At 35.5% G+C, this 15,894-nt stretch overlaps 3 protein-coding genes across 3 annotated transcripts; all 3 read right to left on the reverse strand.

Moving 5' to 3' along the window:
• Nucleotides 1–7,348: 7,348 nt before the first annotated feature.
• LOC106407899 lies at nt 7,349–7,807 on the reverse strand. Its single transcript, XM_013848747.2, has one exon. It carries the CDS (start codon nt 7,805–7,807, stop codon nt 7,349–7,351), a length of 459 nt encoding a protein of 152 aa, XP_013704201.2.
• Nucleotides 7,808–8,215: 408 nt separating this feature from the next.
• Nucleotides 8,216–8,605, reverse strand: LOC106442507. The gene has a single exon (XM_048764114.1). It carries the CDS (start codon nt 8,603–8,605, stop codon nt 8,216–8,218), a length of 390 nt encoding a protein of 129 aa, XP_048620071.1.
• A 618-nt stretch (nt 8,606–9,223) lies between these two features.
• On the reverse strand, nt 9,224–10,009 carry LOC125590515 (glutathione S-transferase T3-like). The gene has a single exon (XM_048764115.1). The coding sequence runs from the start codon at nt 10,007–10,009 to the stop codon at nt 9,224–9,226; it is 786 nt and encodes a 261-aa protein (XP_048620072.1).
• Nucleotides 10,010–15,894: the final 5,885 nt, after the last annotated feature.

Here is a 15,894-nt window from a genome sequence, read left to right on the forward strand (position 1 = left end):
GCGTGGGTCAACCAAAAGATCTAGCCAGCGGTGGTTTCAAGATAAATAATGAAGCTTTCTCATGAAATATTGGCTTTCTTCTTGTGGGACTTTGATCAAACACTTGGTGGGCTAACAACAGCATGAAGCAACAATGTCCGCTCGTCTTGTTTCTTACCGTGGGTGCTCGACACAAACGTAAGCTCCTCAAGACCCATTCGTAAGGAACCAATTTGAAGCCAGTGAAGTGAGGCTTGCCTTTGAGGATCAACAATCTGAGAGATGGGAACCACTCTATTAACCTCTCCGGGTTAATTGCGTAACAGTTTCTGATGAACACTCTCTTCCTGCTACACCTCTCGATCTTGTGCAATGAGTTACTCATGAGAGAGATCGAGGTCACGTCTTTCTGAGAGCTATGAAGTCGAAGATGTGCTCTGCAGGAAACATAGTTATGTAAAGTCATGAACTTGATAAACAGAGGAATGATTCCACGAGATCTTGGAACTCACTGACTTCGATCAAATCCCTTGTCGATCCATTGTTGTCCATCTCGGCAAGGTCTCCATCTTCATGATGACAGAGCTCAACACAAGCAGACAAAAACACAGTCACAGTCGCTTCATCGAGCTCGACTCTTTTCCCTTCCATTCGTCAAAACATAGCTTTTTCATTCTCAGTATAAGCTCTGATGTATCTATGGCTATTCTCTCGGCCAACAGCATCAGGTCACCGAGATTAGTTCCGAGGATGAGGCCTACACCAACGGCAACGTCTCCAAGCTCCCCGCAAACACAGTGGTTTTTCAGATAAAGGAAAAAGCTTTGCTGTTGATACCACAAAGAGGGCTCTTGAACCAAGCACATGGTCTGTCTGGTCGACAATCACCGTCTAGTTTCCGAACGATCTCAACAATGGCGTTAAGCTCGGGTCTGTCTGTTCTTTGTGGAATCACCATAACGAGGTCAAGCAAGAACACGATTGTCCTTAGATCCTGATAGATTGCTACAAAAATCAAGACTTGGTCTCGGCAACGAAGCTACGCGATTTGGGTTCAACGCCGAGCTGTTTTGGGCCTTCATCTCTAATCTCTTTCGCTCCAGCAAGAGCTTTGATGGGGTGATAAACATGACAAGGACGAGGAGCTAAACGTGCCGAGGAAGATAAATATGATAGACTCAGCAAGGTGTAGTCATGACGTACTCGTGGTATCTCGTTAGGTTCGACTTCAATCTTCTTTGAGAGCTCATCACCATCTCAGCTCGTACATGTGAAATCTAGATGATGACGCTCTCAAGATTCAACAAAGCCTTACCGACTTGAGTTCCAACATCAACAGAAACAGTCTCTGTTTCATCTTCATCATAACTGGTTTTGAGAAGTGGAGATTGCAACACCTCGCAAGGCACGCTCCAGCTCGTTACTGCCGCTGTTATGATTCCTCTCAGCTTCACAAGTTTGTTCACTGCTCGAAACTCGTTCCAGTCGCCTCTCGCATCTCGTCTTCAAGCTCGGCCTCTTGGACAGTAACAATCACGTGATGACCTTGGCAGTAACGATCTGATCTCCACCACCATGACGTCTTCAAAAGCTCTATACAAACAGAGCCAACAAGCGGTTGCCACCACCATACGTCCTCATTCTTCGAAAGATGGCTCTCAGCCACGAGCTTATCGGAAACAGCACAAGCCGTCGCTTTCTCACGTCATCATAGCCTGACGAATACACAAGCCAACAACTTGCTCGGCACACACGATCTCAACACGAGACTTCGGGTCGGCAATAGTTCGGTAAACATGCATTTTAGGCACGAGTTTAAATTGAACTTGCTCTTTATTAGGCACGAGTTTGCGGTCGACTCGCTTATTGTTAGACACGAGTTTACAAAAACTCGTCTTTGGCTAGGCATGAGTTCACAGAAGCTCTCCTTCTACTAGGCACGAGCTCTCAGTAAACTCGCCTCTGTCTTAGCATGAGTCAAGTAAACTCGTCTTTCGCTAAGCACGAGTTTAAAGCAAACTCGCTTCTTACTAGGCACAAGTTCGAAATAAACTCGCCTAAACCATCATAGGCATGAATGTGTCTAGTTCATTGTCTAATAAACCCTATTCGTAAACTTCGCAGAGATCGATTTCATCTCTCTCAACGAACTTGGGGGGACTTACTGTTGGAGGTGGATTTACATCCTCCCTCAAGGCCCATTAGACAATGAATTAGACCCATATTGCTAGAAAACCCTAGGCTTCATCCTCTATAAATAAGGAGCTATCTCCTTCTTAGAAATGATCTTCTCCTCTTCTTAGACTTTAAGAACATATTTTCATAGAGATTGTGTATTCTAAGGTTCACTTTACCCTTGTAACCATCTTGGTAATGAACCTTCAATCAATAAAATCTCTTTTATATTCTTTTTCCATTTGATTTCATCTAAAGATTTCTCATAAGCCTCAAGAATCTAATTCTTATTCTTAGATTCTTTTATTGTATTGATTCAACAAACATCACCAGCATAAACACCATTTTTGGATCAAACAGATCTCATTTTCCGTTTGGAGATCTCTGGCGTTCCTCTTCGTTAGGCGGCGCGTGAATCTGTTGAAGACATCCTCTCACCGGCCTCGGTGTGTCATGGCTTTATCCGTCATTTGAAGGAACGGTGTAGGAGGTTGGTGGCGCGTGAGAAGTTTTGTTTCTTGGTGTCTTGCGACGGGTCTCTTCCCGCCGGTATCGTTCCAGCTTGTTCGTTTTGCTGATGTCTTTCAATCCCAAGTGTCGTAGTTCTAGGTCTTGTTGTCTTCGTTGTTGGTATCCGTGTTGTTGTTATTTTTTCTGTGTTAGTGGCTTGTCTTTGTGGTGTTTGTGTTGGTTTGTTGTCGTTGTTTAGTTCTCGGTTGTTTTGGTGTCGTAGCTTGGTCCTTAATATCCTTTAGTGTTTTGGTGGGTTTCTTGAATCCGTTTGTGGTGGTAATATTAAAGTGTGGTGAGAGTTGGGTTAGCAGAGGTTATTCTTCGAGTGGTGGGTGCAGTGATCGCTTATCGGTTCTCAGACAGTGTTTTTGTAGGGTCTGTATGGTAAGACCTAGGCCTGGGCATAAAATCCGGAACCCGAAATCCGAACCGAACCCGAACCGAAAAATCCGATCCGTTATCCGACCTGAAACGTAAAAATACCCGAACGGGTCTTGTAGGATGGTACAAAAAATATCTGAACCCGAAGTGTTATTAACCGAACCCGAACGGGTAACCCAAAAAATCCGAAATAAATAGTCAATATAAATATTTTGAAATATATATAAGTATTCCAATTATTAAATTCAATATTTGTGGTAATACTATATATAATAATAAATATTAAAATTCTAATAAATGCTTTAAGTACACAATTAGTTATAAATAAGTATTTTATAATTTACTCATTGAAATAAAAAATCTACTCTCTATAAGGCAATACATATTGTTTACAAATGATGTTTGTTTTCATGCTTGATTTAACATTTTATTGTTATTTTATCAATTTTATATGTGATAGATTAATTTTTATTTAATTTAGATGTTTTTCTTTGTGTTTTACTTCAAAAATTTTGTTATTTTTATTTTGGTCATATCCGAACCGAACCGATATAACCCGAATCCGTACGATATATGATTACTTTACGGGTTTTATGATGCAATACAATTTTGAACCGAACCCGAAGTGTTATTATCCGAACCCGACCCGTACTAATAAAATTTTAGTATGGGACCTAGAAGCGTAAACCCGAAATCCGAAAACCCAAAAAACCCGATCCGAATGCCAACGGGTACCCGAACGCCCATGCCTAGTAAGACCTCGTCTTAGTTGAGTTTGTGTCTGGGCTTCTTTCTATGACTAAGTGGGCGCGATGAGCGTCACACTTTTATCTGAAGGGGGTGTCGATCGTATAGCGGTTCTTTCTGTCGTGTCATGAAGTCGCATGATTTTAGTTCTTGAGCGGTATCATTTGGCGTGCGTGTTGCAGCAACGATAAGTCGTCGTGTAGGAGGTGGAGTTTATCGCGTGGCGAGCTATGGGCAGCAACATCGACAATTTCCGATCATTGGCCTCTACAAAAATTTAAAATCTGCTAATTATCTTTTCATTCACTCTTGGGTTGTTTAGCCTTATCTAGTATTAGTGTCGGTTTTGATTTTTTGGTACTGTAAGCTATCCTGGTATGGGTTAAAGTAGCCGCTTTTATGTGGGTTTTTGTGGATGAGGATTGTTCATTCATCTCCGAGTTTATTTTTGAATCATTCCTTTGTGGGTTTTTATAGTCATTTTCATATGAGTTTATGTGTGTTTCTTTTGAATAAAATAAATTACTTTTCTCTGGAAAAAAAAAGAGTGTAACACCCACTGTGATGTATGCCGAATCTCTTTATTTTTATTCAAAAAAAAAGAATAAAGGAACAAACTCCAATAAAAAGGAGTTAGCATTGCTATAAATCCATCCGTATGAATAATAGATGCACTCTTCAAGGTATTAATTGCACCAACTCATAATAATAGTACTCACTATTTATTGCCTCAAAATCTACCCCATCCACTTTTTTCAGCCACCAAGCCACTTAATTGAATTAAAATTACATTTAAAAAAAAAATTTCTTCCTACACTTTTTATACTGAATGGGGTATGTTCGTAGTGGTTACGTATGAATGTGTTTACGTACGAATGTTTAACAACGTTTTTCTTTTTATATTCCTCGAACTGTTGCATCTGTCTTTTATTTATTTTTTTGTCATCACATCTGTCTTTTATTTGTTTTTCTTTTCTTCATCTTGTATATTAAAGGTCCGAATGGTAACCGCGGTTTTGGTAATAAAAGCGGTACGGAATTGAAGTACGGTACGGTCCAACTGTGGTTTGTGCGGTTTGCGGGATAAGTGCGGTTTTGAAAAAATTAGCGGTGCGGATTTGTGTTTGATTGGTGAAAATATAATTTGCAGAATTGAAATTTTTTAAAAATATAAATAATACAAAAGAAATATATCAGTATAACTAACATAACTAATTTTTTAAAGTATTAACAATTATATTTAAGTTTACATGATTTACTTTAAATTTAAATAAAAAGCCGAATTTTGATATTGAACCAATTTTTTAGTTCAATTTTGTTGTAATTATTTTCTTATTATTAAAATATATGATTTTAGTTTGTTTGTTTGTTTTTTTTAAATAAGAAAATAAATAAAAAGTAAAATATTTTGGATTTAAAATTGTGAAAAGAAAAAATAAATATTAATTTCATAAAGTATTTTAGATGAATAAAATCTATATTTTCAAAAAGAATCGTAAACTAATAAAGTAAATTATATTATTTAAAAAATAAATCAAGTGGAACTTGTAACCCAAAAAATTATACACAATGCAAGTCAAAATATTATTATATCCTATCAAAAGCATAACAAGTAATGTAAGGTACTTTTCATTAATATTATAAATAGTGGTACGTGAGTCGATGATATTTGAAACGTAGACTTTGTGCTATATTGAAACAAATATTAATTACACAGGTGCGGTTTTCAGCTGAACCACTATCTTTTATGTGGGAGTAGTTTTAAAGTGCGTTTTTTGGATTCTGCATGTATACAAAAATAATTTGCGTATTTACTTTTTGTTTTTTTTACTAGTGTGCGTTTTTGAGTGACAGTGGTGAATGGTGATCAATTGGCGGTTTTGACAATTCCGCACTGAAAACCGTGAATTGCATGTCGCCATTCTCAACCTAAAACAGAAATCAAAATCTTGATTTATGGATGATTTTTTTTTAAAAAAAACATAATGAACATATTTCTAGAAAGTCATGTTACATTTAATCTCTAATCTTATCACTTAAATTTTAGGCATACCAAAAATTTTTATTGGGCTATCAATAATTGGATTTAAACAATAGATGATCCATTGAATTTACAAATAGTATAAATTAAATAGATATAATTTAGTGTTGTGATCCTATACCTTCATATGTTAATTATTTAAATATTTGTCGATGTTAACTTTTAAAATTATAAAGATTTTTTTTTAAATAACAAAAATCATATTATCTAACAATGATTAATCTTTACTACCTTAAACCAATGAAAACAAATTTTAAACTATATAGTTTATTTTAAAAATTAAACAAAAACTAAATGTTTAATTATTTACTCGATAATATAAATCTATGAAGCAAAAAGTTTAATTTTTTTTTAACTTTCTAAATTTGTGAAATGTTACAGTATCTTTGAATATGATTATAAAACAATATTTTCCTAATTTTTAAATATATAGTTTCAATTTTAATAATAAAATAATAATTCGAAAATATATATATATAAAAAGATATAAATACATATGAAAGTTTGAAACAATCTATTCAATGAAAAAATACACCATAAACTTATTATGTTTGAAAATTAGGAGACACATATATATTATAATGTATATCAATTTAGAATTGAAAATAAAATGTTTATATAAAAATAAATGAAAATAAAAATCCATCGAAATCTAGTACTCCCTCTGTTCCTTATAGATCCATTTTTTAGAAAAAAAATTGTTTTAAAAAGATACATTTTTTACATTTTCAAGACATTAATTAATGAAAAAATGTACTTTTCAAAAAATACAATTGCGTTTAATAAAATTTCATTGGTTAAAAGTTATTGAAAATAGCTAATTAAGGAAAATAATGTATTGGAAAATATAATTTTAAATGTTTTCTTAATAAGTGTGAAAAAACTATAACATGGATATTTTAGGAACGGATGGAGTATTAATTAAATGAATAAATCACTGAATTCAACCAAGCTCTGTGATGAAATGGGTTTCGTATTTATTTGCATTCAATGATAGTGAAAGTAAAAACTGAAACATCGGGTTTGTCGGATTGTGATGATGTCAGTGAATGTATGATTAAATCATTTAATAAATGTTTCAAATTTCTGCTTTCCAGATCATTACAGGCTATTGGATTTCAAAATCTGTACTATAGTGATTTTACCTTCACAATTAATATATGTGAAAATGTTTTATATTTATATATCTTGAGAAAGTAAGAGCATGTACATCAATGAACCCCAAGGGGGTTCATTGGATTTTTTTATGTATTTAATGGTGGGGTCATGAACAATGTTGAACATAAAACAAATGTGCTTCTCCATCAATGAACCTCAAGTTCGGGTTTATAAGAATAAAATTATATATTTTTGGAACAAAAAAACAAATTTTGAAAAAATTAAAAATTTGATTTTTTTTTTTTAAGAAGTTGTAATTCAGTACATTGAGAATTCATAAACTTACTAAATATTTTTAATTATTTCTTAAAAGGTTTTATTTAATATATTGGAAATTCAAGAACATACAAAAGATTAATCACTACGATCACCAAATTTTGCCCATACATTTTCAACTAAATCAGCTTTCAGACGCTCATGAATTTGTGGATCCCGAACCAGATTGCGAATGTTAAGCATATCAACATTCACACTTTCTCTCCTTCTTACCTTCGAACTTCGGTTAGATTCTCCTGACTCGAACTCAGATGTATTAGCTAGAATGTATCCTTGTCTTTCGTCCTCTACTATCATATTGTGCAATATGACACATGCTCTCATTACCTTTCCTATCTTTTCTTTGTCCCATTTAAGAGCAGGGTTTTTAACAATTGCAAACCTCGATTGCAAGACTCCAAATGCCCGTTCGACATCTTTTCTGGTCGATTCTTGACGTTTTGCAAATGCCACTGCTTTAGGACCTTGAGGAAGCGGGATGGATTGGATAAATGTTGCCCAATTAGGATAAATCCCGTCGGTAAGATAGTAGGGCATACGATAAGTGTGGTTGTTGACCTTGAACTTCACTTTAGGAGCTCGACCTTGTAAAATTTCATCAAAAACCGGTGACCGATGAAGAACATTGATATCGTTGAGGGTACCTGGTAATCCGAAAAATGAGTGCCATATCCAAAGATCTTGTGATGCCACGGCTTCTAAGACAATTGTCGGTTTTCCCGAACCACGTGTGAACTGACCTTTCCAAGCAGTTGGGCAGTTTTTCCACTCTCAATGCATACAATCGATGCTGCCTATCATTCCCGGAAACCCCCGTGCCTCTCCAGAATCAAGTAGTCTTTGAAGATCTTCAGGTGTTGGTTTTCTTTGATACTCATCTCCAAACACTTGTATTATCGCTTCCGCGAAATTCTCCAAACATAAAATTGCAGTACTTGCCCCAAGTCAGAGATATTCGTTATTCGCATCTCCGGCACGACCGTAAGCCAACATTCTCATAGCTGAAGTGCATTTTTGAAGTGTAGATAGGCCGTTCCTTCCATGACCATTTCTCCGTTGTTGAAAGTATGGAACTTCATTACCTAGACGTTCGACAATGCGAAGGAACAATGACTTGTTCATTCGAAAACGTCGCCTAAACAAGTCGTGTGTGTATGTAGGATTTTCACTGAAATAGTCCTGCCAAAGTTGAATGTGTCCTACTTCCCGATCTCTTTCGATATAGACTCGTGTCTTCGGCTGTTTGGTAAGAGCAGACTCGATGTAATCATCAATTTGTTGGTCGACCATTTCTTCAAATACTCCATATACTTCATCATCTGAGTTGGTTGACATTGTTCCTGTTTTTTTAACATATACAAAAAATTATTGAATATTTTTAAAATCAACCTTGAATTTTTTGGTGGTTGTTTGGTTGCTTCTTGTTGGTGATGTACGAAGAGGCAAAGATGTACGACGAAGTGATCAGAGAGGGAGATAGAGAGTGGACTTGAAGATGTGAATCGAAGAGAAACAAAGGATAATTTCTAAGGAAAAAGCATTCAGATAAAGAGAAGAGGTAGAGTTTTGATTTATAAAGGCATACATCAAGAGAGCATATTTATATATGCTTGTTTGTTACATAACCAGTGACATGACAAAGCATTGTAGAAACAAAGTACCACCCGTGAAACAAAGCAACATCAATGTAGAAACCAACAAAATACTACACTGCATCCGATAGACATAAAGCATCCGAGAGACATAAAGCAACACACTTATTAAATCAGCAACAGACACCAACCCGTGAGACAGCAACAGACACCAACCCGTGATACAGCAACTCCTGACATAGCAACTCGTGAGACAAAGCAACCTGCACAACAATAACGTGACAACATAAGTTAATTACTACACCTATTGAGGCAAATAAATAATGAAAACACAGAGATTCGATCAAGCAAGTTAACCAAATCAATCAAGGATTTCAGATATGAGTTTTTGTTTGAGGGTTATTTCGTTAGGGGTTAGATCAGTCTCAATTTTGGCTAGTAGAAGTTGTAGGATTTTCTGCTGCGATATCTTTTTTCTCTCAGCCAGGATGGTCTCTATTTGATCGAATGCAACTTCTTTCCCGTGCCTCTTGCGTTTGGCTGCTTTAGCAGCCTTAACACCAGCTGGTCTAACCTCGTCCTCAGCCATTACCTCTTCAGCTTCCTTCGTTTTCTCCTTCCCGCCATCTCTTGTCTTGAAAACTGACTTCCACTTCTGATCATGTCTCAGTTCCCTCCAACAGTGTTCCATGGTGAATTTCGCTTGGTAATCATTGAAGAAAATCTCATGGGCAGCCTTCATCACATCATCATCATTTTGACCACTTGATTGGTGCTTCAAAGCCGCGTCGTAGCTTCCTACAAACTTGCACACTTGGTCGTTGACCCTTCCCCACCTCTGCTTACACTGACCCCACTCTCTTGGAGCGCTGCCAGTGAGCAGAGAGCTAGAATTCACGTACGCCTCTATTCTCCTCCAAAAGGAGGTGATCTTCTGCTCATTACTGACAATAGGGTCCTTGCTCGTGTTCACCCAACCACTGATGAGCACAAGGTCCTCTTTAGTTGACCACTTCCTCTCGGAAGCCGGTTTCATTAACCCAGGAGAGTTAGCTACTGCTTGTGGAGGGTCGCAGTCCGGGAATGGACTGCCCTGCGAAGCTAGTAGGGAAATGAAACCGGAAGTTTGTGTGGAAAAGGGTTCCATGGTTTTGGTTTATGTTTTAGTTATGGTTTAGGTTTATTTTTTAAGATAATGGGGTTTTGGTTCTCTATTTAAACTAGTTTTCACGCAGGTAGTAGAGTTAAATTAAATTCAACCAGCCAAGCATTGAATATAAAACCTAATAGATAACAACTACTCCACACAGAGAAGTTAATACACATCAAATCAACAACTTAATACTATCAACTACTTAAATAACTTAATACTATCAATTACTTAATACTATCAACAACTTAATACACATCAAATCAACAACTTAATACTATCAATTCACGCAAACACATTCCAGTCTACATCACAGCTAGAGATGGGTTAGAACATTTACCTCTCTATTTCAGTCGAAGCACACCTTCTCTAGGGTGCCGACCTGGACTGTGAGGCTTCGAACCTGTTCCTGGACATGGAAACAACAAGAATACAGTGTTACTCATTAATATTAATAGAGGACATACATATTAAAGTAACAAAAATAAAGCAAGCTATTGTATTTACCTGCAGGCTCTCAATCTGGTAATTGAGACTCCACACCCCCTTGATAACCTCCTCAGCCTCTTCCAGACGCTTCCTCAGCCTTTCCATCTCCTCCTGGACACCAACCACCCAAGGATGACTATAATGCAACCCATTATCCTTGTTGACAACAGAAAACAAAATATTAGAGACAGTTCGAGTTTCATAAATTTTTATGACATAGATTAAGGAAAATATACTAACTTCATAGTTTATGCACGTGAAGTAGCGCTTTCCAGGATGACTGTCGTAGTCTTCCTTCCCCCGTACCTCGTCAATGATTCTTCCACCGCAAGCACACCGTCTTGGAATACCGTACTGTGAATCCTCCACTAAGCCTAACATGTCGCAGTACTCCTTTTGTTTCTTTGAATGTCTTCGTTCTTCTGAGGGATCCATCTGCACCAGAAAACGAATTGATTAGAACAAACTAATGAAAAATTTTGATTACCCAAACACAAATCTCGACTCTATTAGAACAAACGAATCCTAACAAAGAAACCCCCTTTTCAAATTCATATCGACTCTATTAAACCCTAAAAAAGAAACCCTCTAATCGATTTCAGCTAATAGAAATCTCTCAGACTCGATTTAGAACCCTAACGAAGAAATCTCCTAATTTATTTCCCCTACAGATCGATTTAGAGCCGTAACAAACAAACCCCCTAATCGATTTCTCCTCCAGACTCTATTGGAGGAGAAACCCCCAATTCGAATTCGTATCGACGCTTTTCAACCCTAACAAAAAAAGAGACTGAAAAGAGAGAGGATTACAAAGGACGGTGAAGTCGATCAGAAAACTCTCCCTCGTCGATTTGATGGAAAAACGACCTCTCGATCGTCGTCGCTACAAAAATCGCCTCAGAACTCGAAAACCCTAGGCGTGTCTTTTCCGCGTCGGCGTGTCTTTTGGAAGAGAAGAGGAAATGAGGAGAAACACGCGAGGCGTGTCTTTTCCGCGTCGACAACCCTAAAACGTCAAACCAATCCCGTGCCGACACGTGTACTGAACTCGCTTCACACGAGATCACTCCAGCGGCCCGGTTCACTTAAAATAACCCATTTTTCATTTTCTTTTTTGATTAAAACCCTGTGAAACCCAGCCCATGAACCTCTTTTAATCTCTTGATGTACATGGTCTAAGAAAGCAGAGATGGCCATGTACATACTAGAAAAAACGTAAAACCTATTTGCATAATCTTTTCTTATGCCAACATTTGTAACCCATTTACATGTGTCATGTGGTGTATACATTTCAATAATATTTTCAGTATGTGTAGTTTTCGTCCTTGAAAGGTTAGTGAAAGACTGAAAGATGATTTACTAATAAAGAAAACATTTTCAAGTCGCCCGCAAAATCATAATTATGTTTTGGCGAATTTATTCCCTTCTTTGGAACCTTTTCCATTATGCATGCGTAGACACTCTCTCTCATGCATACCACATCATTATCGCCATTTACTAGAAGACTTATTCTTGGGTTGTGTTATTTACCAACCAATAGGATTGTGTTATTTTATATTCGATATATTTTAAAAAAGGAAACAAAAATTTGTCAAATTATATTATTTTTTTAAAAATTAAAAAGTAAAAAAAAATAAATAAAAAATAGTATTAATTACAAAAAAAACTAATATTTTTAACGTCATCACCAAAACATTAAACCTTAAATCCTAATCCCTAAACCCTAAATCCTAAACCCTAAACCCTTGGGTAAACCCTAAACTCTAGGATAAATCTTACACTCTAAATCAAAATCAATAAACACTAAAACACTTAAAGGTTTAGAGTTTAGGATTTAGGGTTTAGAGTTTTAGGGTTTAGTGTTTTTATTTAGAGTTTAGGATTTACCCAAGGGTTTAGAGTTTACCCAAGGGTTTAGGGTTTACCCAAGGGTTTAGGTTTACCCAAGGGTTTAGGGTTTATGATTTAGAGTTTAGGGATTAGGATTTAGTGTTTTGTTGGCGACGTTAAAAATATTTTTTTAATTCTTTTTTTTCTGTAGCTGCTATTTTTTTTCACTTTTTATTTTAAAAACATAATATAACTTGATAATATTTTGTTTCCATTTTTAAAAGATATCGAATTTGAAATAATGAAATCCTAGTGGCTAGTGAACCTAGAGGTTCACCCTAAGGGGTGAACCCAAGAATAACTCTTTCTAGAATTATCAGGTGTATTAATTAAAAAATCCATGAACATAAAGGTTTGATTACAATTTTGTATGCTTATTATACTTACGTAGTTACATTATTAATTTATTACGACCTCACTTATAGGTCATAAGTTGCATTGCTCAAAAATTTCAGTTGAGTATATATGAAAACATCCAATCTTTTTATGAAAATAAATAATAAGTTTGTTCGGTCTCGATCACAAGCTTCTAAACATCAGCATCGATAGAGCTCTTCTCATAACTAAAATTAGAAAATTTAAACAAAGAAAAAAGTTAAAACTAATTACAATATGTCAAGTAAGTTCGAAGATCTCTCACAATTTTTTTTGAGTTTCAAACGAGAAACTATCTATGTTCTCTCATTTTTAACATTTACACCCAAAAAAAATCTATGTTCTCTCCTTTCTTGGCCTCTTCTTTTTTTTTTTAATAGAAAGAGCTTTGGTAAAATGTGCTCTTAGTTACGCAAATGTTATATAAATAAACATAGCTAGAAAAATCAGAAATATATGCAAAATATTCTTCTTAAAAATGAATATTGACTCCAAAAGTTTATCGTATGCTTTAAAGCTTAATATGGATGTGAGTAATAATCATATTTTTAAAAGACGAATAATTGAATTTCCTTTTTTTATCGGGAAGATCTACGTGAGAATCCATGATTGAAAATCTCTTTGGGCAGCATTTCTTTTATTTATTTGAGAAAAGGAGCAACATTTCACATGATGGTGAATGTCTTTAATGTATATAAGCTGTTCTTTAGACCGTTGTAGAGTATTACTGAAATCTTAAAGGGCTTTTTGCATTGACCTATAACTTAAAGTCAAACACAAAACTAACCTTTTTTTTTTGAAAATTGGTTTTGCCCTATTCACCGCACAAGTTCATATAATTTACGAAAATGCCATCAATTTTTTTTTTCTTTTTTTTTTCGAAAATGACATTTTTACTCTCTCACCCTCATCATCTTCAAGTAATTACAAGATTTTCATTGTCATCAATACCACAACCACCATGAACAACCAATTTGAAGCTCTTAATGCTCCCAAAATCGATTTACCCTTCTTCTTTTTCCATTCTTGTGAACTAAACACAACATATCTCTCACTTTCTCTCCACAATGAGCTAAAAAAACCCAAGATTTTGATTCTAATTTTTTTATGGTTCATAGAGTCATAGAAGCTAACGATTTTGGGTGGGTTACTTTCGTTTGTGATTCTGTGTGCTTGGAGAAGCCTTATGTATGCTAAGGAACTTATCTCACCAATTTAAGGTATGACATCGAGTTTTTTTCCAGATCTGTTCGTCAGACGACTTACTTGGGAAGTCGTCTGGCTGTAGACAACTTACCTGGAAGTCGTCTGATCAACGTAGAGGTTATTTTTGCAATTGACTTTGAAATCTGTAACCAGAGACGACTGAAAGTTAAGTCGTCTGTTTTTGTTTGGTTTCAAAAAAATTTCCAAAGAACCTAGATGACTTACATTTCAGTCGTCATAGGTTAGTTTTGCATTTGACTGGATAATTTCAGAAGTTTGACTTCCCCAGACGACTTACATTTCAGTCGTCTGGCGAAAATTAAAATAATAATATTTTTTTAAAAGTAGGCGACTTACCGTTAAGTCGTCATAGGTTAGTTTTGCAATTGAAAAAAAAAACTTCAAAATTTAATTATACACAGACGACTTATACTTCAGTCGTCCAAGATTTTTTTCTGAGATTCTGGTCAAACCTCGTAAATCCTGGACGACTTACATTTCAGTCGTCTCGTGGACGACTGAATTATAAGTCGTCTGTATATAATTAAATCTTGAAGTTTTTTTTTTCAATTGCGAAACTAACCTATGACGACTTAACTGTAAGTCGTCTACTTTTAAAAAAATATTATTATTTTAATTTTCACTAGACGACTGAAATGTAAGTCGTCCAGAAAAGTCAAACTTCTGAAATTATCCAGTCAAATGCAAAACTAACCTATGACGACTGAAATGTAAGTCGTCTAGCTTTTTTGGAGTTTTTTTTTTAGCCAAACAATAGTAGACGACTTATTTTTCAGTCGTCCGAAATAACAGATTTCAAAGTCAATTGCAAAAATAACCTCTGTGTTGACTAGACGACGTATAGTTTAGTCGTCTGGACAACTTAGATTGAAGTCGTCCGCGTCTTTTCCGCTAGTTTTTAAGTCTTCTACGTTAGTTTTTGAATAACTTGTATTTTTAAGAGTGATAAGTAACTTCAAGATATGTAAAACTCATATTTACAAAATATGTTCTCTCCCTTAGTTTTACTAAATTTGACTAAGTTTTTCAACGCAAACTTATAATAAAATATGATATGCTTTGACTAATTACTATTGTTTGTTTCCATCTCTTAAGTATTATTGTTATAGACAATAATGATGACTATTGTTATGAGTTGGAAGAAGGGTTAAAATACTTCTTAAAATGTTGTATCAATATAAAGCTACCAACTTTCTTGTTTATTAAGATGAGAAAAAGGCCATTGGAGTTTATTATTGCATATGAGAGATCCAAAGATAAGAAAAAGACTACTGAAGTCTATTATTTCATTGATTTGTAAATGTGTAAACACATTGTTAGCACATTTAATACATCTTGGAAAACATTATTACTGATTTTACAAAAAATTCACAACTAAAAGAGTAGACATGCAATTCACAAAACAAACCACAAACAAAACTATTATAGATCATTCCTCTACAAAGACAAGCTTGGATTCCACTTGAGTAGACAAGACCACACGACTTTTAAGAAGTCCAGACGACTTCTAAGAAGTCCAGACGACTTCCAAGAAGTTCAGACGACTTTGTCAGAAGACTTTTAGGAAGTTCAGACGACTTCCAGACGACTTTACAGGAAGTCCAGACGACTTTACAGGAAGTCCAGACGACTTTACAGGAAGTCCAGACGACTTTACAGGAAGTCCAGACGACTTTGTCAGAAGACTTCCAAGAAGTCCAGACGACTTCCAGACGACTTCCAGACGACTAACAGGTAAGTCGTCCCAGAAGTCTTACAGATCTGAAAAACCTGCATATTAAATCCAGATCTGAAAAACCTGCATATCCAAAAACGTTCAAATGGCTTAAAAACAGAAAAAATGAGTGAAAGATTAGATAAATCTACTTTTACAGAACACACAAAAATACATATCTAAAAAT

Source organism: Brassica napus, chromosome C7 (assembly GCF_020379485.1).
Source record: "Brassica napus cultivar Da-Ae chromosome C7, Da-Ae, whole genome shotgun sequence".
In the NCBI taxonomy this organism is placed as follows: domain Eukaryota; kingdom Viridiplantae; phylum Streptophyta; class Magnoliopsida; order Brassicales; family Brassicaceae; genus Brassica; species Brassica napus.